This window comes from Dromiciops gliroides, chromosome 2 (assembly GCF_019393635.1).
Source record: "Dromiciops gliroides isolate mDroGli1 chromosome 2, mDroGli1.pri, whole genome shotgun sequence".
NCBI lineage: Eukaryota > Metazoa > Chordata > Mammalia > Microbiotheria > Microbiotheriidae > Dromiciops > Dromiciops gliroides.
In genome coordinates this window covers 145779737-145807138 of record NC_057862.1, presented here as the reverse complement: position 1 = coordinate 145807138, position 27402 = coordinate 145779737, and the positions used below count along the sequence as shown (strand labels likewise).

The following is a 27402-nucleotide window of genomic DNA, read 5'->3' as shown; positions in this document are numbered from 1 at the left end:
AAATTCTTATTCTCCTTAATAAATGCTTAAAAGTCTAACTCTTGCTAAAGCTTATAATTTATTGGCGACCACTCATTAGATATTTTAGACAGACTAGCTAGAATTTTAGCCCTTAACAAGATCAAATGAGAGAGTATTTGTATAGTGCTTAACATGACGCCTCACACAGCGCAGGTACTTATTTAATAAATGCTTGTTCCTTTCCCCTTTCTCTCTAAAAATAATCAAATCTAAGCACTAGAGTCAATGTGCCTGGGACATGGCAAAGGAAGGGTCCTTGGTTTAAGAACCACCTGAATCCAGGGAGGAACTTGCGTCTTGGCTGGTTTAGTATCTGACTGGCATGAAACACATTCCAGGTATGATGATGCCCAAGATGATTTGGGCTAGCATATGCATTTGGCTACTAACCAATATAATTAATATTGGTCAATAATTATGTTTATGATTAATATTCTTGCTGAAGGGTCCCTTGGTACTTGACAGGTGAGGGCACAAGCAGAGGTAGCAAGTACAGTCACCACTCTGGAATCCGATGAGGGATGTAATTTAATGTGGTGGGGGAGGAGACCATAAAACAATCAACATCATTTTCTGATGTCTCATTGTGGTGTAGTGGTGAGGGTCTTATCAGTAGAACAGAAGAAGTTTGACAGGTCCAACCATGCTAAAAAGGCCTACGTATCCATGGACTTCATGTCCGCCAAATGAAGACCAGCTAAATTCAGAGAGACCCATCACTAAAAAGTAAGCCATTAGTTGGTCAATATTTCTGGCCATAGAAACCCCCAAATACCATCTGCTAAGGTGTGAAGAGAGAGTGAGCTACCTTTGTGGAGGGATAAAATGAGGGATCCTGGAAATACTAAAAAAAAATTGAATATATTTCTGATGGTATGATGATAATCAATAAGAAAACTGATGTTCCTTCAAAATTAATTTTACAAATTGCCTTCCTGGGACATGTCTATTTTATGAGAAGTCCTTCTGTATTTACATAGAAATCCCTGTGAGGTTCCTCACTTTTCAATTCTCTGAAATATCAGAGTTTGTTTCCTTAGTCTGTAACATCAGAGAGATCAAATTAAAAAAATTAAAAGGGTACTGAATGAAGTGGAACAAATTCACATTTGAAGAGCTGCATTTTATAATTAGCACTTATTAACAGCACCAAAGGAGAGATACTTTTGTGTTTAAATAACACCTCTTGGGCGAGATTTTCCAAATGCTTTATGAATAATAATTTGCCCTAGTTTACAGATGGGGAATCAACAACAGGCCTGAGCAAGACCTATATTCTAATAACTGCTTAGAAATGGGAACACAGCACAAGACTCTGAGGTTGGTGCCCTGGCTGTTGTTACTTCACTCCATTTTTTTGGGGGGGGGTGAGGTAATTGGGGTTAAGTGACTTGCCCAGGGTCACTTAAGTGTCAAGTAAGTGTCAAGTGTCTGAGGTTGGATTTGAACTCAGGTCTTCCTGAATCCAGGGCTGGTGCTTTATCCTCTGCACCATCTAGCTGCCCCACTTCACTCCATTCTTTTTTTTTTTTTTGGTGAGGCAATTGGGGTTAAGTGACTTGCCCAAGGTCACACAGCTAGTAAGTGTCAAGTGTCTGAGGCCGGATTTGAACTCAGGCCCCCCTGACTTCAGGGCCGGTGCTCTATCCACTGTGCCACTTAGCTGCCCCACTTCACTCCATTCTAATGAGATTAAGGTGGTAAGGTTGACCAGGAAGAAGCAGGAGCAGCATCAGCTTTCCGAAAAGAAGAGGGATTAGTTATTCACAAAGCAGTGTCTTCACAACAGTCCTTTGGAGATAGTTATTACAAGTATCATGCAATTAAGGAAGCCCATTTCAGTACAGGTAATAAATATCAGAACTGGGACTCAACTGCAGGTCCTCACACTTGCAGCCCAATGACCCTTCTACGATGCACAACTTCCTCTGCTGAGATTAGTTCTGATGCTTAGCTAAATTGTATATACTTTCAGTAAGGACCATTAGTTATAATGGGGAAAACCGTGTAGCATAGTGGATAGAGGGCCTTAGGGTTAGAAAAAATCTACCTTCAAATTTCACCTCTGACAGGGCAGGTAATTTAACCCTGTTTGACTCAGATTCCCCATCTGTACAATGAGCTGGAGAAGGAAATGGCAAACCAAGCCAGTATCTTTACTAAGAACTAAGGATCAGGGGGCAGCTAGGTGGTGCAGTGGATAAAGGACTAGTCCTGGATTCAAAGGACCTGAGTTCAAATCCGACCTCAGATACTTGATACTTCCTAGCTGTATGACCCTGGGAAAGTCACTTAACCTTCATTGCCCTGCCAAAAAAAAAAAAAAAAAGAACTAAGGGTCAGACATGACTAAAACAACTGAACACACACAGGCTGATAGTATCATAGCTCTTTACCAAGGAGGACACATTAATACACACACAATCTAGATGCCTCAACTCTCTGAAATTTACATGGTGGTGTTCTTTTTCCATGTGATTAAAAATTAAAATTTACTCAAATACTGGAATAGCCATTTGATGAGCTAGAAATTTAAAACTGGAAGGGAACTCATAGACTCCCTCTTCCTACCCTTTTATTTTACATATGATGAAACTGAGGCTGTGAGAGGTTAAGTAGTTGGTCACACAGATTAAGTAGGCATCAGCAGCAAGACTTGAACCCAAGGCCTCTGCCACCAGAACCAGTGCTCCTTCCCCCTTTTTTGGGGGGGGGGGCGGGGCAATGGGGGTTAAGTGACTTGCCCAGGTTCACACAGCTAGTAAGTGTCAAGTATCTGAGGCCGGATTTGAACTCAGGTACTCCTGAATCCAGGGCTGGTGCTTTATCCACTGTGCCACCTAGCTGCCTCCTGCTCCTTCCCTTTTACTATACTGCCTTCTTACCAACGAGAAAACATAAATGCTAATTGACTGAAGTTATTCAGCCAAAAGAAGTGAATAGTTCAAGAAGGGAGGCTATTAAAACATCCAGAACTTATTCAGCTCTTGAAAATAATTGGCAGGTCATGAGAATCAAGAATGATTTCCTCAAATGTGACAAATAATGAGGTATGAAATGTGATAACAGTGCATGGCTTTGCTCGGGGTGCCTGTCAGTGTGCATAACACTCTCTCACAGGGACAGACTGATAAACTGGTAATTTAGGGTGATATTTCATTTCTATGAACTAGACAACGTGGCTCAGTAAGGGTAAAATAGAATCTGCAGTTCATTGTGATTCAGAGAATCCTATTGTACTCAATCCACCTGAGGAAAAAAAATACATAAATTTACTTACAAACTGAAGGCAGAAAGCAAGAGAGTTTGTATATTTGATTTTGGAGACTCTCAAAACATTCAAAATGAGATGGATGTTTGCAACATCAATGACACCAGTAATCCTACATGTCAATATCAAAACAAAACAAAACTCCCACTAGAAAAAATATTTGTGCTCTCACAGGGGCCAAAAAGTACAGCCTTTAAAAATGATCAGTTGCATGAAGTTTGGTTTGCAGATGGCCAAACTCAAGTATATAAACACTGAATCTCCTAAGTGGAATGCACCTCAATTCAAATTCTTTCTCCAATGCTGATTAGCTGAGTGACCCTGGGCAAATTACCTTACCTCTCTGAGCCTCAGTTTCCCCAGCTGTAAAATGAGGGGATTGGACAAGAGAGCTTTTGATGTGCTTTCAAACTTGAGGTATATGAGCTTATTCCTTGATTAGCCTCAGCGAGGGACAAGCTATTAGCTGCCAAGGCAGCCCCCACTCACATTTGGACAGCTTGATTGCTGATAAATTTCTTGTCACACTGAGCCATTATCTGCCTTTCCACAACTTTCATTTGATGCCCCTAGCTCTGCTTCCGGGGGATAATCAGAAAAAAAATCTAATTCCTCTTTTTTTTGGGGGGGGGCAATGAGGGTTAAGTGATTTGCTCAGGGTCACACAGCTAGTAAGTGTCAAGTGTCTGAGGCCAGATTTGAACTCAGGTCCTTCTGACTCCAGGTCTGGTGCTTTATCCATTGTGCCACCTAGCTGCCCCTAATTCCTCTTTTATATGACCTTTCAAATACCTGAAGATACCTGTCATGTCCCTAAAGTCTGTTCTTTTCCAGGCTAAACAGTCTTGGTTTCTATATCCTCACATGGTAGTGTTTCTAGTCCTTTCACCATTCTGTTTGTCCTATCCAAGATATGCTTCAGATCAGTGATGTCCTCAATAAAATGAAGCATCTAGGAGTGAACATAATACTCTAGATGTGGGCGGAGGAGAGCTGCACTCCCATTTCCCTCAGTCTGAACACTGTATCTCCCTCAGTAAGGCCTATGGTCCATTAACATGTACAAATCTTTTTCAAAGGAGCCACTGTTTGGCCATGATTCTCTTATCTTATCCTTCGGACATTTATTTTTTAATCTGTATTTGGAACTTTTCATTTATTCCTATTAGATTTCCTTGTAGTTTCAGCCTGTCCTAGGCCATCAACATCTTTTTAGCTCCTGTCAACTAATGTTTTAGTTTTGCATATACCATAAAACCCTGAAACATCAAAATGAATAATATATTACATCCTTCCTCCAAGTGACTGGCACCTACGAAATGCACATCATTAGTCGGATCAACTTCTTCAGTATCCCATGAATGGGTTATGCACATTCCTTGCTCCAAGCTGTCCCATGTCTTGTTCCAGTCACTTAAATAGCTTCCTCTTTGCCTATTGAGCCTTTAAGACCCAGCTTGAGTAATATATTCTCTGGGCCTTTCTTGGTTGCTCTACCACTCTTCATTCATGGATATCCCTCTCCCAGGGGCCACTGTGGCATCCCTGGCCTCTGTCACAAAATTCAGAACTTAAATTATATAGTACTGCTTTATATAATTCAGCACCATTCCATGCATCTTAATCTTCGCTCTGCAGGTACAGTGAAGCCTCCTTAGAGGGAGGAACCTATGTGATGTTTTTTTAGCATCTTCCACAGCTTCCATAGCTAAGCTGGAGGAAGTTTGTCCTCACAGTCCAGCTTAGCTATGGAAGCTGTGGAAGCTGGATTTGAACTCGGGTCTTCCTGACTCTAGGCCCTGTTCTTTTCACTGCACCACCCAGCTGTTATAGAGGAGATTCTTATTAAGGTGCTGATGGTTCTACTGCTACTATCACCACCATACTATTACTACTAGCTAGCTAGCATTTATATAGGACTTTAAGGTTTAAATAGCCCTTAAAACATATGGTCTCATTCAATCCTCACAAGAACTATGTGCAGAAAGTATCATTATTATCCCCATTTTATAGGCGAGTAAATTGGGAATATTTCCCAGGTCATATAGCTAGTTAGTGTCAGAGGCAGTCCAACACTCTCTGCACATTACACCACCTAGCTGTCCAATGTTGCTAGCTAGAAAATATAGCCTTTCAAGTCTCTTTAAACTGGGAGATTCTATTTCCATTCCACGTTCATAATACCCCAAAATTAATATTACCTACAGATCTAGTTATTCCTGAACTCAGAAACCCTTCCTGGTGTTTTATTACTTATTGAATCAAGTTAAGACTTTTTTTTAAACTTGGAATTCAAAGGCTATTATTATGTAAAAGACTCTCAAATTATCTCTGAAGTTTATGGGGTGAGTGTCCTATCAGTCCTGGTTTGTTCCAGGAAGCCCTTATTGCCACAGGAGACTTACCTGATTTCGGAAGATCATCTGCTCTGTCTCTCCCCTCTCCAAACCCCACCAATAAGGAGGTACTAAGTATATCTACAGTGTGCTGGATGCTCGGAAGGAAAGGCAATAGACACACAGCGTTTCCTTGACTACCTTCCCTGGGGTCATTGTCCTGAGTGAAACACGTAATGACACATTTCTATCAGGGAAGTCTCCAAGGGATGCTAACAGTGTATCCACATCCTCTCCAAATCCCTGAGGTTACCTGGGTCTAAGTTGCCTTCTGAAGGACAAGAACACTGCTGTAATGTTCCGTAATCATAACTAGCTTTCTTAAAACCCCCCATTACACACTGTCTCCACATTTCCACAGAGGCTGAGGAATAAAACTCAGCGCTGTCCCTTGCAAAGTGCTAATGTAGTTCATTTCTCATCCTCATTATCCTTGACCAGCAGGCTGTCAATTAATCCCTGGCCTGCCTTCCTCCTTCCTTCCCCACCAAAAGAGACTGCTGAAGTCACTCTGAGTGTTCCTTGTAAAACTCCCCAATAAATGATGGTTAATACATATTTTAGAATAACCCCTACATGTGGTACTCTTAAGACATACCCTTTCTGATCAATCAAATAATGCTATAATTTATACTTCTGGCAGCATCAGCATTGTCTCACAGCTCATGTGTTTTCTTATCACCACCTACACAGTGGACAAGTCATTCTGCTATCACCGTGGGACTTCAAGGGAACACACTGGCTTGAGATGTAAAACATGATTCATTGCAAACCCATCCTAAATATCTATCATTTAAAGGCCAGGAAAGCCTGCATAGCAAGAGGCACATGTGATCTTCCTAAACCTGGAGTCTGTGTTCTCACAATGGAAACTCTGTTCTCTGTCAGTCTCCCCTGTTGCTGTGCTTGACTTAATGCCTGTTGGGTGGCCTGGACTCACTCTTGCAGGTGTTTTCCCTAGTTCTCCATGTCTAACATTTGTTGTGTCTCTAGTACATCTGCCAGAACATAAATGAAGAGAAGACACAGGCTACCTGAAAGGGTGAGGGTATTGATTTTTCTTGGCAAACTTTGTCATCATTAGGAACAAGATTTCATCCTGCTGCAAATTTCTAGATGAACAAAAGAAGTCATGCTTAACGGACTGGTTTGTTCATTCTCCACGTCTATTCACCTGTGTGGGGTAGTAGAGGCAAGCAATAAATAAATCTCTAATTTACTTTCAAACCTTCTTTAGTACTTGCCAGGAAATGGGGGCCTCTATCTGAAACTACCTGAATGAGAAAGAAAGCCATACAAAGATATGTTGTGGCTGGGTTGTCTTCAGTTGTGTCCGACTCTTAGTGACTCCATATGGGGGTTTCTTTTATTCTTTTTTTTTGTGGGGCAATGAGGGTTAAGTGACTTGCCCAAGGTCACACAGTAGCAAGTGTCAAGTGTCTGAGGTTGGATTTGAACTCGGGTTCTCCTCTATCTAGGACTAGTACTTTATCCATTGCATCACTTAGCTGCCCCCATATGGAGGTTTCTTAGCAAAGATATTGGAGTGGTTTGCCATTTCCTTTTCTAGCTCCTTTGACAAATAAGGAAGCTGAAACAAACAAGGTTAGGTGCCTTGCCCAAGATCACACAGTTAGTAAATCTCTGAGGCCAGATTTGAACTCAGAAGAAAATGAGTCTTCCTGACTCTAGGCCCAATGCTCTATCTACTGTGCCACACAGCTGCTCACCAACTATAAAACCATGAAGATAAAACTCACCAAAGTCAATCCAGTCATGAAAAGTAATAAGTGACTGAGGGGCAAAGAGGCTTCAGTTCTGACCTGCCCTTTCTGACAGGGAGCTGGGTGGTCCAGTAGGTAGAGCACTGGGCTTTCAGTCATTTAAACCTGTGTTCAAATCTATCCTCGTTTATAGGTTGTGTGACCCTGAGCAAGTAATTTAACTTCTATCTGGCTTGGTTTCTTTAACTATCAAGTGGAGATAATAACAGTATCCATCTCCCAGGCTTGCTGTGAGGATGAAATGAGATAATATTTGTAAAGCATTTAGCACAATGCTTGGCAGGTAGCAGATTCACTTAAATAAATATTTGTTTCTTTCTTTGATCCCCCAACAGTCTCACTCTCTCTAAGACAGTGGTGCCAAACTCAAATAGAAATGGATCTCGGTAGCAGCATATTGATTTATAAAAACACAAAATTTACATTATCTTTGTTCTACTGTATTTTTATTTATTTTGTTAAACAGACTCAGGAGTTCTGCTGGCTTCATGCAGGCTGCATTCCCATCCACAGGCCTTTGCCTGACATATCCTAAGATACTGGTCTCTACAAAAAAAATTTGGGGGGGGGGTGTTTTTTTTTGGGAGGGGCAATGAGGGTTGTGACTTGCCCAGGGTCACACAGCTAGTAAGTGCCAAGTGTCTGAGGCAACATTTGAACTGAGGTCCTCCTGAATCCAGGGCTGGTGCTTTATCTACTGTACCACCAAGCTGACCTCCTCTACAAAAATTAATGAAAATTCTAGGGAGGAAGAGTGTGACCATGAAACCAGTCCAACAGTCAGATGGCCTTTGTGCCCATTGCTCCAGTTTTATGACATCTTTCTTCTCAGCAAACATAGTGTCAGCCTCGAGTACTGCTATGAACTGTTGATTAAGAGGAAAATCACTGTCCCTAAGAAATGCAGGCACAAGTTTAACTTCTGGGAGTGGAACTTTAGGGAAGTCAGATAAATACTTTGCAAAGCTATGGGATATGCTTTAGTTTGCACCAAGAAAAAATATATATCTAAGTAAACCACAGCATGTTGATTAAGAGACTCTTGGGGAAAGCCATGGTGGAATGGGTAGAGAGCCAGCCACCAGTAACTCAGTGAAATCTAAGGATCTCTTTATCATGCTGGGGATTCAAGTCCCTTCGATATATACTGGCTGAATGACCTTTGGCAAAGTACTGAATTTCCCAGGAAGTTCTCTAAGAGTATAAGCTGAGCAAAAGTACCAGTCTGTTTCGGGACCAAAAAAAAGCAGGTAGAAGTTTTCTCAATGGGATTTCCCCATTTCAGTGAAATCACAGGGCTGACAGGTCCAAAACCCAAAATGAAACATGGGCTGTGCCAACATTTCATTAAATTCTGTAAGAGGCACAGACTATGCCCAAGTTGAATGGTCACACCCACATTTGAACGCCTGTCCACTGATCTCCAAAACTAACTACAAATAGGCCTGTTATAAAGAGAGCTTAGTATAGTTTCATCCTTCCTGAACCCGTCAGAAAATTTGAATTCAGGGTAAGAGGATGGTGATCACAGAAGATTATTTTACTCAGACCTTAGTCATCTACGGAAGAACCCAAAAAAAGTCCTTGTGATTGACTTGAGGATACTGAATAAGTTTCTTTTTCACAAACGCTTGTATGTATGCCCATAAGGCCTATAATTTTGTCCATATGGAGAGGATAACCCCATGAGGGAGAGCTATAGGGTGATCATAAACTTACACTGGGCTAACAACCTCTAGCAAGTCCTTGTATTCAGTGGGATTCCTTTGACTTTAAGCTAACAGAAGTTAGCTCCCTCCAGAGCCAACTAGGGCATTACTTATATTATTCCATGTTTGGGAAATAACTTCTATTTGATAGGGAGAGAGGACTAGATCTGTGACTTCACTGACAGAGATAACTCCCGGATGGGGAAAACCGCTTTCCCAATAAGGGTTGGCTCCTTCTTTTCTGTAATGTATGGTCATAGGGAATTGCTTAGAGCCCTGAGAGATTATGTGACTTGCTCAGGGCCACACCACTGATTTGTCAGAGGTAGCATTTGAACCCAGATCTTCCGGGCTCTCGGGGCAGCTCTCTAAGCACCATGCCTCTAATTTGCTTTGGCTCAAGCTATGGGAAAACAAATAGCACCTTGTTTGCATATAGAAATTAACCCCTCCCCTCTCAGAGAGTGACCTTCCACTTTAGTGGCTCTTGCAAGTATGGCCTTACTTTAGAGAATGTACTTCCCACATGTCCTCTTGGCTTCAGAAAATAAAGTTCCCTAGATCACCTAAATAATTAACCTTTGGGGCCTCCCCTTCTGTTTTGGGTAGGGCCCCTAAGTCAAGGGTTTCCTTAATCTCAAGGGTAACATGGTAAGTGAGCAGCCTTTTCTTTCCCCAGGCTCCTCAACAGGTTTCTCCTTCTGAATATGAAATTCCAGCCTTCTTCTTGGTTCACCTCACTTCCTATGGCCTTAGCGGGCCATACTGAATGCAGTGGTCAGCAACACCACCAGAGCAGAAACAAAGACCTTATATCACCGACCTTTACTGTTATTAAGTGGCTCTCTTTCTTGTCCTCTAACTGTCCCTTCCCTAAACCTCTGCACCCAAGGCTACTCTTCCTCTCCTCTTGTCCTGCTGATATCAGAGCTGAAGTAAGATCTGTAACTCCAGCCAAGTCTGTAGGAACCCAAGAAGCTACTAATTGGTCGTCCACCTCTAAGTGTTCAAGTTTTTTTCTAATTATCTTTGTTTTGGAGCTAGTGGAGAGGTTCAAATGGGACCTTGGGCTGGTTACAAATTTTCTGAGCCTCTCAGTTTCCTCTTTTATAAACTGAGTGGTTAGACTAGATAACCTCTTAAGGTTATCTAGTCTAAGGTTAAGGTCTAATTCAAGGCTTCTACGGTTCTCTAATATTTACCAGCAGTGCCTCTTCCCTAACCCAGAATCATCCTTAATAGCCCAAACTCACAGATACTGGGAACTAGCACCCAGCCCCCTTCCAATACTAACATTGTAGTCTTATTTCTGGAAGGGGGTCTTGAACTCTGCGAGGAACTGGCCTTAAGCAGCTGAAATCTCCCACCAGAGGGCTCTCCTCTTTCATAAGGGGAACTGACTAATTGAAAGGGTCTCTTCCCAACTTCTTTATCTTGAAAACCACACCTCTGTGTTGGGAGCTAGGCTGCCCAGCAATAGAACAACGGATTTGGAGTCAGGATAGATCCGAGTTTAAATCCAGCCTCAGATAATAGCTGTATGCCTGGGCAAGTCACTTCACCTTTCCAAGCCTCAGTTTCCCCTTCTATAAAATGAGCATAATCATACCTACTTCCCATAATAATACCCATGGTTTTTATGAGGAGCAAGTGAGATAACTTACGCAAAGTGCTTTGCAAACCTTAAATGCTATATAAATGTTATGATGATGATGATAACATCTGATCTACTTCGAAAAAAGGAAGGCTATGTCTCTATAGCTAACTCACACTAGCCCGTGAAAGCCAAGGTTTGGTTCTCACAGTCCCTTGAAGTCAAATGACTCTATGATACATGTTTGAACAGAATCAAGAGTATAGCTACTTGCAGTTCGGCCTTTGCAGGGGACAATGACATGCATGAGCCCATCTTACTTCAATTCTGTCCTAGAAGTAACCCCAGGAAGCTTGGGGGAACTGCTCCTTTAAAATGTGCACCATAAATTATGCCCAAAGGGTGATAAAGCTGTGCATACCCTTTGACCCAGCAATCCCACTTTTAGGTCTTTTGCCCAAAGAAATCATGGAAGGGAGAAAGGGACCCACATGTACAAAAATATTTATAGCTGCTCTTTACGTGGTAGCAAGGAATTGGAAGTTGAGGGGGTGCCCATCAATTGGGGAATGGCTGGACAAGTTGTGGTATATGAATACAATGGAATACTATTGTGCTGTAAGAAATGATGAGCAGGAGGAGTTCAGAGAAACCTGGAGGGTCTTACGTGAGCTGATGATGAGTGAGATGAGCAGAACCAGAAGAACATTGTACACGGTATCATCAACATTGAGTATTGACCTACTGTGATGGACTATATTCTTCTCACCAATGCAATGGTACAGAAGAGTTCCAGGGAACTCATGATAGAAGAGGATCTCCAAATCCAAGAAAAAAAAAAAAAAGAACTGTGGAGTATAGATGCTGATTGAACCATACTATTTCTTTTGTTTTGGGTGCTGTTTTTTTTTTTTCTATTTTGAGGTTTTGCATCACTGCTCTGATTTTTTCTCTTGTAACAGGATTAATGCAGAAATAGGATTAATGTTATTATGTGTACATATATATATATGTGTGTGTGTGTATATATATATATATCTATATGTATATGTATATAGATATATAGATATAACCTATATCAGATTACCTGCTGTCTAGGGAAGGGGGGAGGGAGGGGAGGGAGAAAAATCTGAAATTGTAAAGCTTGTATAAATAAAAGTTGAGAATTATCTTTACATGTAACGGAAAAAATAAAATACCTTATATGTAAAAAAAATAAAATAAAATAAAATGTGCACCATATTTTCCTAGATTTCTACTGTGGTGGCAGATAAAAGTATAATTCATTATGCTGGTATTAAATCCCCCTAGTTCCTTGGCCCCCTGTATCCTTTGGACAGAACCTCAGATGGCTGTGCCCTACCAAGAAAAGCCTTAGGGTCTTGTTGGAAGGCTTTATCACAGAAATCCTCTTAATAACAAGATGCCCAGAAAGAAGGAACACATGCACGTGAATGCACACACACACACACACACACACACACACACACACACACACACACACACACACACAGTTTCCCCCACCAAATACCTTCTGAAGAGTGACTGTAACAGCCATACCCTTTCCAAACCCCAGTCACCTTCAAAAGGTACTTGTAATAGTTACAATCGGCTATTAAGTATTGATATTGCATTCTACTCTTACTTATCCTGAAATCCCCACTGATAGGTTACCTGCACACATCCATAATGATAATAAAATGTAGCTGTGTTGCATTTGGTTCAATGCTGACCTTTGAGAAATTCTGACTTGACTCAGAGTCCTATCTCCTCTTGGCTCTGGCTAGGGTGCTGACATCCAGTTTGTTGGGATACAATGCATAAACAATATTTTACCCATAATGCAGACTATTGCAAAAGCATAAATGAGGTTCAAAGAGTAATACTATGCCCAGAGAAAGAAAGATTATTTCTATTTCTGCCTGAGGGGGTGGGTAGGAAGAACAATAAAAGCAATGAGGAAATGGACTTGGTCTTTCTAGTCTTATTACTCACTCTTCCTTGTATTGACCAATGTGTATCTAGCAAAATCAGACTCCATTCTGCTCTCCAAACAAGCCCTACATTTCATTCCTCCCTTTTCATGAATAGATTAACCTCTCTGTGGCCTTCTGTGATAGTCATATCCATTCTTTAAAGACCAATTCAAATATCCTCTTCTCCCTAACCCTTTCCCTTTTAAGGGGCTAAAATTCTAGCTAGTCTGTCTACAATATCTAATGAGTGGTGGCCAATAAATTATAAACTTTAGCGGGAGTTAGACTTTTAAGCATTTATTAAGGAGAATAAGAAAAGAAAGAGAAAGGCCTAGATTCATCTATCTATTACAGGGAGAGCACATTTCTAGCTCCCTTTTCCACCCGAGTCCTGAGGAAAGAGAGCGAGAGAGCCAGCCTCACCCCCTCTTTCTCCCACAAGCAAACATCACTTCCTGACGCCAAAGAAAAGCTGCATGGCCTTGCCCTCAGAGGCCTTCTCCTCATGGTGGAGCTTTCCTACAGTAAATCTCCAGCAGGTGGCATCGTTCCAATTTTTACACCCTAATCCTGACATCAGAAATAATCTTTCCCTACTGACGTTACAAAATATCTTGTTTTGAAAGACTCTAATGTATACATCAGGTGACATTTTCTCTTATGTTATATATTTGCATCATCTTCCACTACTAGACTATAAGCCCCATGAAGGCAGGGAGTATATTTCTGCAAAATTCAGCATCCTCTTCCCTCCATCCTCAGTGACTAACAAACTGATGTTCTCCATATGACTAGTCCTTAATAAACCATTTATGAATGAATTAATCAACAGTAGGTGCTCAATTAACATTAAAGAAAGGTTCCTAGCTATTGCTTCCCATAGCACAAAGTAAAAGACATTAGAAATCTGTTCCATTTGTAGACTAAATTACACTTTAAAGGTAAATGAAGCATACTGGTTTCTCTGCAATACTGTAACTGGTACAGCCGGGCAGAGTTAGCCCTAGGGCATAGCAAAGAGGAAGATGTTTCTTTTCTTTCTTTCTTTCTTTTTTTTTTTGGTGAGGCAATTGGGGTTAAGTGACTTGCCCAGGGTCACGCAGCTAGTAAATGTTAAGTGTCTGAGGCTGGATTTGAACTCAGGTACTCCTGACTCCAGGGCTGGTGCTTTTATCCACTGTGCCATCTAGCTGCCCCCAGGAAGATGTTTCAAGGAAGCGGATTTTAGCTCAATTTTTTGGAAGTCTCTAAAAACTAGAGCTGTTTATCAAACGAAGCAGGCTGCTTTATGAGGCATCTATCTGTTCATTCAATATCAATTTATTACACACTCACTATATGGAAAGCAATATACCAGAAGCCAGGGGAAATGCAAATAAAAGTAAAGCCAAGTTGAAGCCCCCATGCATCCTATGATTCATCAGAGGAATATACTGCATAAACAGTATACTATCCATAATGCAAACTATGCCAAAAGCAAAAGTGAGGCTAGAAGACTAATACTATGCCTGGAGAGAGAAAGATTATTTCTGCCTGAGGGGATGGGTAGCAAGGGCAATAAAAGCAATGAGGAAATGGACTTGGTCTTCACTAACGAATAGAATTTCAACAGGTAGAGATGGGCCAGGGGTAGAAGACCCAGAGAGAGAGGGCTGCATTTAAAGGTGATCTAAGTGAATGGACAAGGCCCAGCAAAGGCACAGGAGAAGGATAATTCTGGACATGGTAGTTAAGCTGGGAAAAACTTTAAAATAAGGATAGAAAGGTAATGAGGTGCTAGGTCACTGAAAAGGAAGTTAGGTGGCTAGGCCTGGAGTCGGGAAGACTCATGTTTCTACGTTCAAACCTGGCCTCAGATATTTACTAGTGCTGTGACCTGGGGAAAGTCACTTCACCCTCTTTTCCTCCATTTCCTCATCTATAAAACGAGCTAGAGAAGGAAATGGCAAACCACTCCAGCGTCTTTGCCAAGAAAACCCCAAATGGGGTCATGAAGCGTCAGGCACGATGGAAAAAGCCTGTGGAAGGCCTTGGGTATGTGATCAAACCATTTAGAATTGATACTTTAATCTGTGGAGGTATTCAGGCAGAGGCTAGGGATCTGATCCCTATCCTGTTATTCAATGACTTCCTGACCTCGCTGTGTTTAATTACTGCTTCATTCCCAGTTGGCTTCATTTCCTTAGGTCTTAGAGTCCCCTAACCAGGCGAGGACTGAACTCAGTGGTCAGTGTTACAGCACTGTGAACAAAGGCACTGATGGCCCTAGAATTCTGAGAACATGAGAAACCAGGGACCTCAATGTGCCCTGACTGCAGATCTTTGGGACTCTTACCAACCACCCAGCACATACTCTTTTTTTTTTTTTTAGTGAGGCAATTGGGGTTAAGTGACTTGCCCAGGGTCACACAGCTAGTACCCAGCACATACTCTTAAAACCAAAGAGTTAACTCTTCTCTTTATGAAAGGAAGAATAGGAAGGAAGAAGGCTAATGATGGAATCAGGAGAATTTAGGTTCCCGCCTCTTCTACTTTCCAGCTCTGTGATCATAGGCAAATCCCTTCAACTCTATGGTCTCCAATGTAAAATGGCACAACTGTATCATGTGCTTTGATGGATTATTATGGAGAATGCACTTTGTATTCCTTAAAGTATCATATAAATGTATGCTATTATGAGGATGCTATAGGAGGGACTCCCACAATGAAGGGGGAAGGTGGACTGAACTTAGGTCCAAAGAGACTGACTTATGAGGTTTCTTGCAACATTAAGATTCTAAAAATGTATATCTTTTCTCTTTGGTCATTTCTTACCCAGAAGTGACATATACTGGTCAGGTTTACAACACTGGTCTGCTTTAAGGCAGAGAAGGGATAGAGACTGAAGGAGAGGGAGCATTATCTTGCATTTACCAACCACATTTTCCAGTATTTCAGAAGTTGAAGGTGAGTTATTGAGAAATATTTCAGCCAGCTTTCAGTTCTTATTTCCAAACTGAAAATGTCATTACCAAACACAGAGTGCTAGATAGAGACATTTCCAACTGTGAGATTTTCTCTCTATAAATGAAAACTCAGTGAAAAACCACATACTAGAAATCTAGTCAGATTTGCCTGATGGAATGGTTCCTTCCAGAAAGGAAACAAATGCTCATGATCTCGCCCTGTAGGATGAAGCCCACAGCAGAAAATAAGGAAGGATGGGAGAGCTAAGAAGAGAGAAATCAGGACATTGGGCTCTGGGTCTCTTTCTGTCACGAATTCCCCTTGTCATGCTGGGCAAGTCACTTTGGAATTTTTTTCGGGGGGGGGGGAGGGGGAATGTCAGTTTAAAAAATGTAATACTGACATAGCCTATATATATATATCAGAAATCAACTCATAAGGAATTTCTGGCATTTTGTAGTACATGCCTTCTTCCTCCCGGCTTTTATACACACATACAGCACATGTGTAACATGTATGTACAACACACACACATGCACGCATGTATTTGCACGTGTATGAACATGTATATGTTATGTAAAGGTGGGGAGGAGGAATGCATGTACTACAAGATACCAGAACACACACACACACAACTCTCTCTCTCTTCCTGTGTGTGTGTGTGTGTGTGTTTATTTCCAAATAACTGGGACACTGGGGACAACCAGAGAGAATAAGCACTTAATAGATGTTTATTGATTGACTGATTGATAAAGTCAACCTCATTCTCATCAAAGTATTCTCATTTATAAAATCAGAATGCTGTGACTCCTATTAATGTCACAAAGGTGTTTTGGAGACCAAATTATGGAAATGCATTTTAAAAATTATAAGATGTAATGAAATATATCATGCCTCACCTAATTTTTTTTTCTCTTCTTCCCCTTCTTTTTCTTTCCTTTCCCTCTTTTCTCTGTAGATAATATCTTGTCAGTGTAACCTGGGGCTCTGCTTATCATCTCTTAGGTATCAGAACTTTGTTGATATTTATGTTGATCAAATCTATATCCAACTCATCCATCAGGAGGTGCTGTCTTATATAATTTCTGAGATGTAAATGAACACACTCCTTTGATAAGAGGTTAATAATGTTATGCTTTATGCAGCTAGGTGGTACAGCGGATAAAGCACTGGCCCTGGATTCAGGAGGACCTGAGTTCAAATCTGGCCTCAGACACTTGCCACTTACAAGCTGTGTGACCCTGGGCAAGTCACTTAACCCTTACTGCCCCACCAAAAAACCAAAACAAAACAAAAAAATGAAATAAAATAATGTTACGCTTTAGAACAATCCATGGTCTTCCTTCTTAGATGACAGTATTTGAACTAGGTTCCCTGAACAATGATTCCTGTGAAAAAGCTGTATAAACTTTATGTGACAATTATGTCAGAAAGGGAGCTCACCCATCTATTGTATATTGGTAGTAATGCAGTTAACGGCTAAATCCACATTTCGGCTCTAACTTTGTCTAAATCAGCACCTCTAGGTGATCTCACTAGACTTCGCAGCTTGATGCCTCTGACATAAAAGTATAAAGTTTCTAAAAAACTATGTTAAACACCTTTTCCTTTCCCATGTCACACTTCCCATTCATCTTCTTTATCTGAGGTTTGAAATACACATGCAATCCAAGAAACACCCGTGAGGAGTCTTAGCCACATCTCAAAGATCTGCCCTTTGCCTTTTTATTTCCACAGCAACTGGACCCTCATCACCTCACATTGGGTTCTTAGAAAGCCTCACAGAATTGCAGAATTTCTGGGTTAGAAGGAGAATTTAATGGCCACAGAGTCTGACTTAAACATGAAAAAAGCAATTCTAGCTACAACATAACTGACAAGAGATCCTGTAGCTTCTGCTTAGAGACCTCTAGGAAACTCACAATGTCCTAAGGCAGCTCATTCAGCTGTTAGGTGGCTCCAGTGGTTAGGAAGCTTTTCTATATATCAAGTATGTATTTGCCTGTGTGCCATTTCAAAGCGCTATTCCTAGTTCTTCCCTGTGGGGCAAAGCAAAATAGGCAAAGTCTCTCTTCCACAGGACAGTGAATCAAGCAATCAATCAATCAGCCCTGCCCTCAAGGGGCTTACAACCTAATGGAGAGACAACATGCAAACAAATATATACAAAGCACATGATAGCTAGGAAAAAATTAACAGAGGGAAGGCACTGGAATTAAGAGGGCTTGGGAAGGGCTACCTGTAGATGTGGTTTTAGCTAGGACTTAATGGAAGCCAGGGAGATCAGTTGGAAGAACAGCAGGATAGCATTCTATGTATTGGGGACAACCAAAGAGGATAAGCACAAATTATATCAGTCAACCAAAAAGTGCTATTTAAATGCCAACTATCTGCCAAGCATTCTGCTGCAGGGAGGGATGGTGGTGGGGGGTCCCAAGGCAAAATTGAAAGTGCCATTGTTCTAGAGGAATCTACATTCTATCCAGGGAGACATCAGGCACATAAATAAAAATAAATACATACAGGGCATATTTTTAGGGTGAGGGCAGTAGCTGTTGAGGGGATCAGGAAATACTTTATGGAAGTACAGTTTGAACAGAGTTCTGAGGACAATGAGGGGTTCTAAGAGGCAGAAGTGAGGTGGGAAAGCATTCCAAGCACGGGGGCATGTTTGGTACAAAGATGTGGAGGTGTGAGATGGAGGGTCTTTAATGTGAAAGAGCAAAAAGGTCAGTGTGATCAACTCTGCCTTTATCCAACTCTCTGATTTATTTATTTATTTTGGTGGGGGCAATGAGGGTTAAGTGACTTGCCCAGAGTCACACAGCTAGTAAGTGTCAAGTGTCTGAGGTCAAATTTGAACTCAGGTCCTCCTGAATCCAGGGCAAGTGCTTTATCCACTGCGCCACCTAGCTGCCCCTCACTGATTTTTTAAAAGGCCAAATAACAGAAGAATAAACAGATCCTTGGGGTACCCCAGTGGAGACCCTTTCCTAGATAACAGAAGCATCAATGCCCACTCTTTCGGTCTGGCCATTGAACCAGTTCTCAATCTTTCAACTGTGTTATTGTTGGGACTGCAACTCTTTTGCAAGAAGAGTGTGATATTCTTTATCAAACTCTGTACTAAGATCTAGGTAAAGTTTATCTACAGTATTCACTGGATCTACCAGCTAAGTCAATCTGTCATCGCCTGTTTTTGATGGAGCCACACTGGCTTTTATATCTTTGCCACCTCCATTTCTAGATGCTGGCTTACCATCTTTTTCATAACATATTTTGGAATTTAGCCAGGGATCAAACACAAGTGCACTAGCTAATATTTTTTAGAATCTATTCTTAACAGGAGACTAGAGTCCTATTTGCCTGGTTTAACCTTGTTTACATATAGTAGAACATTATCCCATATATATATATATATATATATATATATATGTGTGTGTGTGTGTGTGTGTGTGTGTGTGTGTGTGTGTGTATAGTTAGTTAGTTAGTTAGTGAGAAAATAATGGGATTTGGCAGATACTCAAAGGCTCACCTGGAGATTAATCTAAACTGACTGAATTAAGTGAGAGTGATTGACTGCTGATTAGCCTTCTTCAAGTTAACTAGATTGTAAACATACCTGGCTAGCCCTTAAAAGGTAGTGTTCTCAGAAACTAAGGACTTTGAACTCAACTCAAGACCACCTTCAAGTCCAGTGAACCAATGGATTTGGATGATGGTAACCAATCAGCTTGAAGCAGTGTGTAAGGTCCGCCTCTGCTCCAGACCTATAAAAAACTCCCACACTCAGTTTGAGGAGAGTTCCTGATTGAAGCAGGCTCATGGCGGAGGACCTGAGGAAGAAACAGACCAGGCTGGAACCCTAGGCTAGATAGGCCTTTTCTTAACTTTCTGAACTCCATGTGTTTTCTTTTTTACTAATACATAGTATGCTTTAATAAATGCTTAATGCCCAAAGACTGGTGCTAAAGCTTCTAATTTAAAGTGACCACACATTAGATTTTTTAGACATTTTCTATTGTAGTCATTTAGATTTTAAACATCACTATATATATTTATATATATACACATACATATACACACACACACAGACACACACATATACACATATATTTTATTATCACTTGTCTGCTCAGGTTCTTAGATGAGTTCCCTACTGCATAAAACCCAAACTTGGGGACAGCTAGGTGGCGCAGTAGATAAAGCACTGGCCCTGGATTCAGGAGGACCTGAGTTCAAATTGGGCCTCAGACACTTGACACTTACTAGCCGTGTGATCCTGGGCAAGTCACTTAACTCTCATTGCCTGGCCAACAACAACAACAACAACAACAAAAACCCAAACTCTTTAGTCTGGCCCTCAAGGTCCTTCATTAATTTCCTCTATTCAATTTTAATAAGAATTGCCAACATTTATGTAGTGCTTACTATGTTCCAGGCATTGTGCTAAGTGCTTTACATTTATGATCAAATGATGATCCTCATGACGACCTTGGGAGGCAGGTGCTATTTTATCCCCATCTTACAAATGAGGAAACTGAGGTAGGCAGAGATGAAATGACTTGCCCAGGGTTACTCAGCTAGTTAAGTGTCTAATGCCAGATCTGAACACAGGTTTTCCTGACCTGGGCCCAGCACTCTATCCACTATGCCACCAGCTGATGAAGAAATTCCTATTTTACTACTTTTCGTGGCTATTCTATTCCATTCACTGTATGAGTTCCTTATTTTCATCTCAGTGTTTCTGCTTATTATGATTTATGCTACTTATTGAAGAGGGGTGTGTGTCTGAACAATTGAGAGAGAGAGAGAGAGAGAGAGAGAGAGAGAGAGAGAGAGAGAGAGAGAGATGGTAGAATAGATAAGAGCATTGGGCCTGGAGTCAAAAAGACCTGGGTTAGATTCCAGCTTCAGACACTTACTAGCTGTGTGTCCCTGGGCAAGTCACTCAACTTCTACTTCCTCATCTATAAATTGGGGGAAAGAGAAGCACCTACTTCCCAGGGCTATAACACTTATAAATCATCTCACAAACCTTAAAGTTCTATATGAAGGCTAGTTATTATTACAGTATATAACTCAGACTGTAGTGGGTGCTAAATAAGTGTAGATTAACAGAGAATGTTATCAAGTGAATAAAAAATTTTAAATTCACAAGCATTATAGCAGGGGCCTACTCTGGTTCCTTGGCAGGGCACAGAAGCAAGTCAGGCCTTCTGAAGGCTTTATCAATGAAGCACATCCCCTGGCAAGTCAGAGTATGAGATCAGCAACAGAGAGAAGTCAGGTGGGTGAATTTTTTGGACAAAGCTACTCATGAAACTGTCCACGAAAGCATGGAGAAGCGTGTGGTCTGCAACGAGGGAGGACATATCATAATGATGGAGCCAAAGAGCTCTGACAAGACACCATGCCAGGTACTCTGAGGACCGCAGAAAAATATACCATATAACCCGTGATGGTCTGGGACAAGGCAGGAGCATGTGAGAAGGGGACAACCATTATGTGAACCAATACGAAAACCTGAGACGGGATAAGATATTCCCAAAAAGCATTATAGAAAAACAATGAGTGCTCTGAGCTCCAATGAACAGGAGCTCACCTGACATGGCCTCACCAGCAAGAAGAAAGCCATACGCTGGGCCTTGTGAACTTCTGACTTAGCTGAGACAAGGAGGATGGTCTAGATGGATAAGAAAGAGTACCACAAAGAAAAGCATAAGCAAAAGGTACATAGAACTCGTTAGAGAAGAAAAGGCTGATAACTAACTTATCTTTAAGACTTGGGGAGAGCAGTGAGGTGGCGCAGTGGATAAAGCACTTGCCTTGGATTCAGGAGGATCTGAGTTCAAATCTGACCTCAGACCCTTGACACTTACTAGCTGTGTGACCCTGGGCAAGTCACTTAACTCTCATTGCCCACCCGCCAAAAAAAAAAAACAAAACACCCCCAAACAACCAAAGCAAAACAAAACAATAGAATTGGGATTTTTTTTCATGGCTGTTAACAGAATAGCTTATCCTTGCTCAGATGGAGGAACCAATGCAAAAATTACATTTAATCTTACACAAACTTGGGCTACCAAACTGATGTGGTGAGCACGACCCCACTCTTGAGCATATTTCTTCATATGACAATATTTTGTCCAAGCAGTCTGGCTGTGGTAATCTTCCTCCCTCTGATGTTTCCCCTCCAGCTTTATGAATCTGCACTTTCTACCAACTTCACTGCGTTAAAACAGACTGAAGGCAAACAGCTCACATAATCTAAGCAGAATATTTCATAGAGAGGAGAGAACCAAAAAAAAATTTGAGCCAGACCCAGAAGGTCTCTGAATGTTGATCGAATCCATCTTCTCCTTTTCTCTTTCCACGGCTACCTCTCAAGGGTAGGCTCCATTTACCACAGGCCCATGATGCTGGTTTTTCTGCTGCCATTTTAATCCCACCACCCCCAATTCCATTTTTCACACTGCTGACACTCTTTCTATGCAGAGATTAATCTGTCTGACATCCTCAATCTATTCTCTCCTGATCTAGAAAGTCCTTATATTTTATTGTGAACCTGTCTACATGTTTTATTACCCATTAGACTATCAACTCCATATGGACAGATGTGTTAATTGGCTTTGTCATCTCTCTCAGTACCTAGCACAGTACTCTGCAAATAGTAAATTATGAATATATGCTGTGTTGAGTCATTTCAGTCATGTCCAACTCTTAGTGATTTAAAAAATTTATCTATCTATCTATTGGCGGGGCAATGAGAATTAAGTGACTTGCCCAGGGTCACACAGCTAGTAAGTGTCAAGTGTCTGAGGCTGGATTTGAACTCAGGTCCTCCTGAATCCAGGGCCGGAGCTTTATTCACTAAGCCACCTACCTGTCCCCATTCTGTGATTTTATTTTGGGGTTTTCATGGAAAAAATAATGGACTGGTTTGCCATTTCCTTCTCCAGTTCATTTTATAGATAAGGAACTGAGGCAAACAGGGTCAAGTGACTTGTCCAGGGTCAGACAGCTAGTAAGCATCTGAGGCTGAATTTGAACTCATGACGATGAGCCATCCTGATTCCAAGATCAGTGCTCCATCCACTGTGCCACCTAGCTGTCCCCATCATATATACCTAGTAGATGAATAAATTCACAGAAGATACATACATGGTTGACCTGCGGGTGGCAGATCACTGGGCCTGGAGCCAGGAAGACTTGAAGTCATATCTAATCTGTGTGGACAAGTCACTTAATCTCTGTCTCAGCATCTACCACCTGGGGTTGTCATAAGTCTCAAATGAAAAAATATTTGTAAAGAGCTTTGCAAATATAAAAGTGCTACATAAATATTAGGTATTGCTTTATAATATAAGTTACAAAGTCTAAAACTAAAGACAATTTTCTTTTTAGAAAAAACCTCCAATTTTATTAATTTGTCATCCGTAGAAATACATGAGCATATTTCTCCCTTATATCTACCCATTCTATTATTTTCAACCTCTAGTGCTTGGCATCTTTGAAGAAATTAAGGAGATAGTAGAAACATAAAAGATCAAAACATATCTAGACCTATTTATTCTCATTCTCTCGCACATACATGCATGCATGCACGCATGCATGCATGCACACACACACACTCTTTCCCAAAAGTTTTAGTGGAGCTTTAATAGCTTCAAGTTATTAAATAAATTAAAAATTTTATTAAAATAAAAATTTAATAGCTTTAAGCTATTAAAGCTCCACTATGACCTTTGGGACACCCTGCGCATATAAATTTCACAAAGAAAATATATATGTTTTTAGTAGTTCAGTGGAATTAGGTTATTAAACATCAGAACTAAATCTCTACATCCTATTTTCTGTCAAATGAAACTGTTTCTAGAAGGATGCACTGAGATCCAATGTAAACTGTTGTCGTTGGTCAGTGAAGATTCACTGAAGGATTCAAGTCTTGATGAACTGAAAGCACTTGCTGTTTCTTTAGTGAAACATTTTAACACAAACATTACCTCTTAAAGAGAATGACACGCTGCTGTCCTTGACCACTGATTACAACGACAAAATACTGTAAGCCGAAGGCATATTCCATTTGCAAATGGGCCACAGCATTTCACATGCCCTGTCCCTAAGGTAACAAAAGCTGTTGTCCCCAAGATAACAAAAGTCAATACCATCAGTGACCCTACACCACATTTCACTTTGTACTGCAGTGAATGTCTAAATTGAGAGATGCATCTATCGATATGTCACTTGTTTGAAAATAATGAAAAGAGGCGCCCCTGTACTCTGTGAAGATGCCCAGAGATAGTGTTTTTATTCCTGTGACAATCACACATATCCCCAAAGAGGCTTGCCTGCTGGTATGCTGCTATATCCAAAAAAAAAAAAAAAAGAAGAAGCAGCAGCCAACAGAAAAACCCATTTTCATCATATAGTTTTCTCACTCTCCTCGGTGAATATTAGGAATGCTGATACTCCAGACATTTTCTTGTCTTGTGTAGTTCACCACCCAAATATAAAGAAGAAAGGAAAGATTTATTGATTTGGAAAACCAAAATTTCTAGGCAATATTTAATATAGCAGGAATGTGAGACTACTTCAAAATGACCCCACTATGAGGACTACATGGGGGAAGGGTCCTTTAGACTATACCTTGGGGTTGCCTCCACCTTCTTTGGCAGCATACAACATCTGTAGAGCAGATTCTGCTAGCGTCTTGGTCTGGTCCAATACTGTCATCTGTTGTTGATGATCTAGAATCTTAGATGCAACACCAACTGCAGCTAAGATCAATGGTTCGAAGTAACTCGCCAGCTGTGTGACCTTGCAAAGAAAACATTAAAAAAAAAAAAGCATTCAGTTCAACATGCATTAAGCCAGAGTTTGCAGGGAAAGAGAGAAGTTAAAGAAAGATCGGATGACTCTTGTGGGAAGATATGCAACTTGGCTCTTGAAAACCCATCTTCAAATTTATGAAGGACAGTTCTGAATTGTCTGGAGGAATTCTACCTCCTTTTTTGTAACCATTACAGGAGTGTAGAGAAACTTGTTCAGTTGTAAGGAGTTTAAATGTGTCTAATGTTAGAGCCAATTATTTTAGAAACAAGAAACTTTTAAGGGCTTTTGAAAAAAGGTACAATTATCTCTTCTACTACATAAAGAAAGCTTAATCATTGATAGCTAAGATTCCTTAATTTCATGATAGAATCAAAAGACTACGCATTTCAAATGTCATCTGTTTTCTGGCAGAGTCCAGGATACCTCCACGAAGCTTAATTGAAAGGGGAAAAAAAAAAAGCAAAAAAATCTTTTATCATTATCTTCAGACATTTAGCTTTGGATTTAGTCCAGGCTGATGAAAAGCTATTTACTGAACTGCCAAGAGACAGTGATTGATTGGGTCTATTCTAAGGCTTCACTTAATACTTTAATAAAGGAAGCAAATTGTTATCAGGTCCAGGTCTGTAACCTGGAGACTGGAAGATGAAAAGGAAGGACACTTCATAAGATTCCACAGAGATGAACCCTCTTTGCCTAACAAATGGGTTGTCATGAAAATAAACATTATGTGTTGTTGTTTTTTAATAAGAAGAATCTTGATTTCACCATTCAGGCTACACAAACATTATGAATGGTTCACTTTCTTGATGCTCAGATGTTCAAAAACTGGATTTTCAAAATAAAGGCATGCTTTCTAAGCCTTCCTTTAAGAAATATGTTGTGGTTCAGTGCATTCAAGGCACTGTTGATGCAAAGTCAGGATTTGAATCTCTATCTTCTGAATCTAAACCTAATGTTCTTTCCTCTTTTCAACACTCCCTGAGTACATGAGGAGGAAAAAGATGGACTCTAGTGGAAAACTTTGTCATCCATCCATTAAACAAAGACAAAAAAGCAACTCAAAATATTAAGTGTTTTTCACCTGCAGAGATTCTGGAAACTGGGTTTCTCTAAAGAAAATGATCTATGAACAAAACACACAAGGGAATTAAAACCCAGTTTATAATATCTACCATAAACATTTCCAAAACAAGTTAAGTACCAGTGAAGAATTTGCATAATTAATCCAATACAGTTTAGGTTTTAATAAGCATTTAAAATAAAAGAAATGTTAGTACTTGGAGAATGACTCTCTTAGGCAAAGTCAGGGAAAGGCTTTTGTTCTGCAAAGACTGCAACTATTCCTTTCCCTAATTTCAAGAATAAGGACAGAAGAACCACCTTAAAATACACTGAAATGAAGTTAAAATGATTTTAAAAATGAAACCCCAAAAGTCAGAATCAGCCTGTTCAGTTCAGTCTTCAATCACACCACAGATCTCTAGTTCTTAGAAGGAATGAATGCACTGTGTCAAAGGAAGGTGTCTGCAGGGAAGGGTCCTAGATTCTGCAGTGCCTAAAAGTAAGAGGCACAGGGCATAAGTGCTTCTGCCAGACATCAAGAGGCACAGTAGGTGCTGAAATGATTTAATTTCTTGAGTACATGCTAGGATGAGGGTAAGTGATATTTTCTGTAGCTTCATGGAGTGTTGGAAACAACCATCCGACATACCAGACAGTATGGTGGCAGAGATTTCTGGGAGCACAACCAATTCAAATACTTCTACTTCTCTAAGCAGATATAGATGGGAAATGTGCTCACGCATGCATGCACACAGAGATACACACAGACACTCAAAAGAATCACATCTCACAAGAGTACCTTGTGTCCTAGTTGGGCTGCTTCTCCTCGAGCTGCTGTAGCAATGGGATCGATAAGGTGCCCAATTTCCTGGACCACTGATGTCAACTGCTCCTGCAAAGCCTGATAAGGAAAGGCATTGTCAAATCCTCCTTCTACAATTTACTCACTGGGCCACCCTGGTTCACAAAAAATGGGAGTGCATAGATAGATATGAGGGCCCACAACTGGATACAGGTCAAGCAGGCGATCACAAGGGCATTGGCTCTTTAAAAGTACTCACTCTGATTCATCTTTGTAGCAAGGGTTCACAAGCCCTGTGGCCAGTAGCCTTCCTAAGTACCTTCCTGTATGAGATCAGAGGTGTTACTCAATTGAGAAATGGTCAAAGGATATGAACAGGCAGTTTTCAGATGAAGAAATCAAAGTTAGCTATCGCCATATGAAAAAATGCTCTAAATCATTATTGACTAGAGAAATGCAAATTAAAACAACTCTGAGGTACCACCTCATACCTATCAGATTGGCTAATATGACAAAAAAGGAAAATAATAAATGTTAAAGAAGGTGGGAAAATTGAAACACTAAAGCATTGTTGGTGGAGCTGTGAACTGATCCAACCATTCTGGAGAGCAATTTGGAACTATGCCCAAAGGGCTATAAAACTGTGCATACCCTTTGACCCAGCAATACCACTATTAGGTCTTTATCCCCAAAAGATCATTAAATAGGGAAAAGGACCCACATGTAGAAAAATATTTATAGCTACTCTTTTTGTGGTGACAAAGAATTGGAAATTGAGAGGATGCCCATCAATTGGGAAATGGCTAAACAAGTTGTGATATATGAGTATAATGGAACACTATTGTGCTGTAAGAAATGATGAACAGGCAGATTTCAGAAAAACCTGGAAAGACTTACATGAACTGATGCGGAGTGAAATGAGCAGAACCAGGAGAACATTGTACACAGTATCAACAACACTGTGTGATGATCAACTGTGATAGACTTAACTCTTCTCAGCATT

At 40.6% G+C, this 27402-nt stretch overlaps 1 protein-coding gene across 3 annotated transcripts in view; it reads right to left on the bottom strand.

Annotated features, from left to right (window-relative positions):
• Window positions 1-27402, bottom strand: part of TLN2 (talin 2) — a 604144-nt gene that overhangs the window by 97772 nt on the left and 478970 nt on the right. For all 3 annotated transcript variants that reach the window (XM_043982393.1, XM_043982391.1, XM_043982392.1), the window contains 2 exons: window positions 26397-26498; window positions 24347-24517 (listed from right to left, as the gene is read on the bottom strand). In XM_043982393.1, the coding sequence (XP_043838328.1) occupies window positions 24347-24517; window positions 26397-26498 (273 nt within the window). The remainder of the gene's footprint in view (window positions 1-24346; window positions 24518-26396; window positions 26499-27402) is intronic.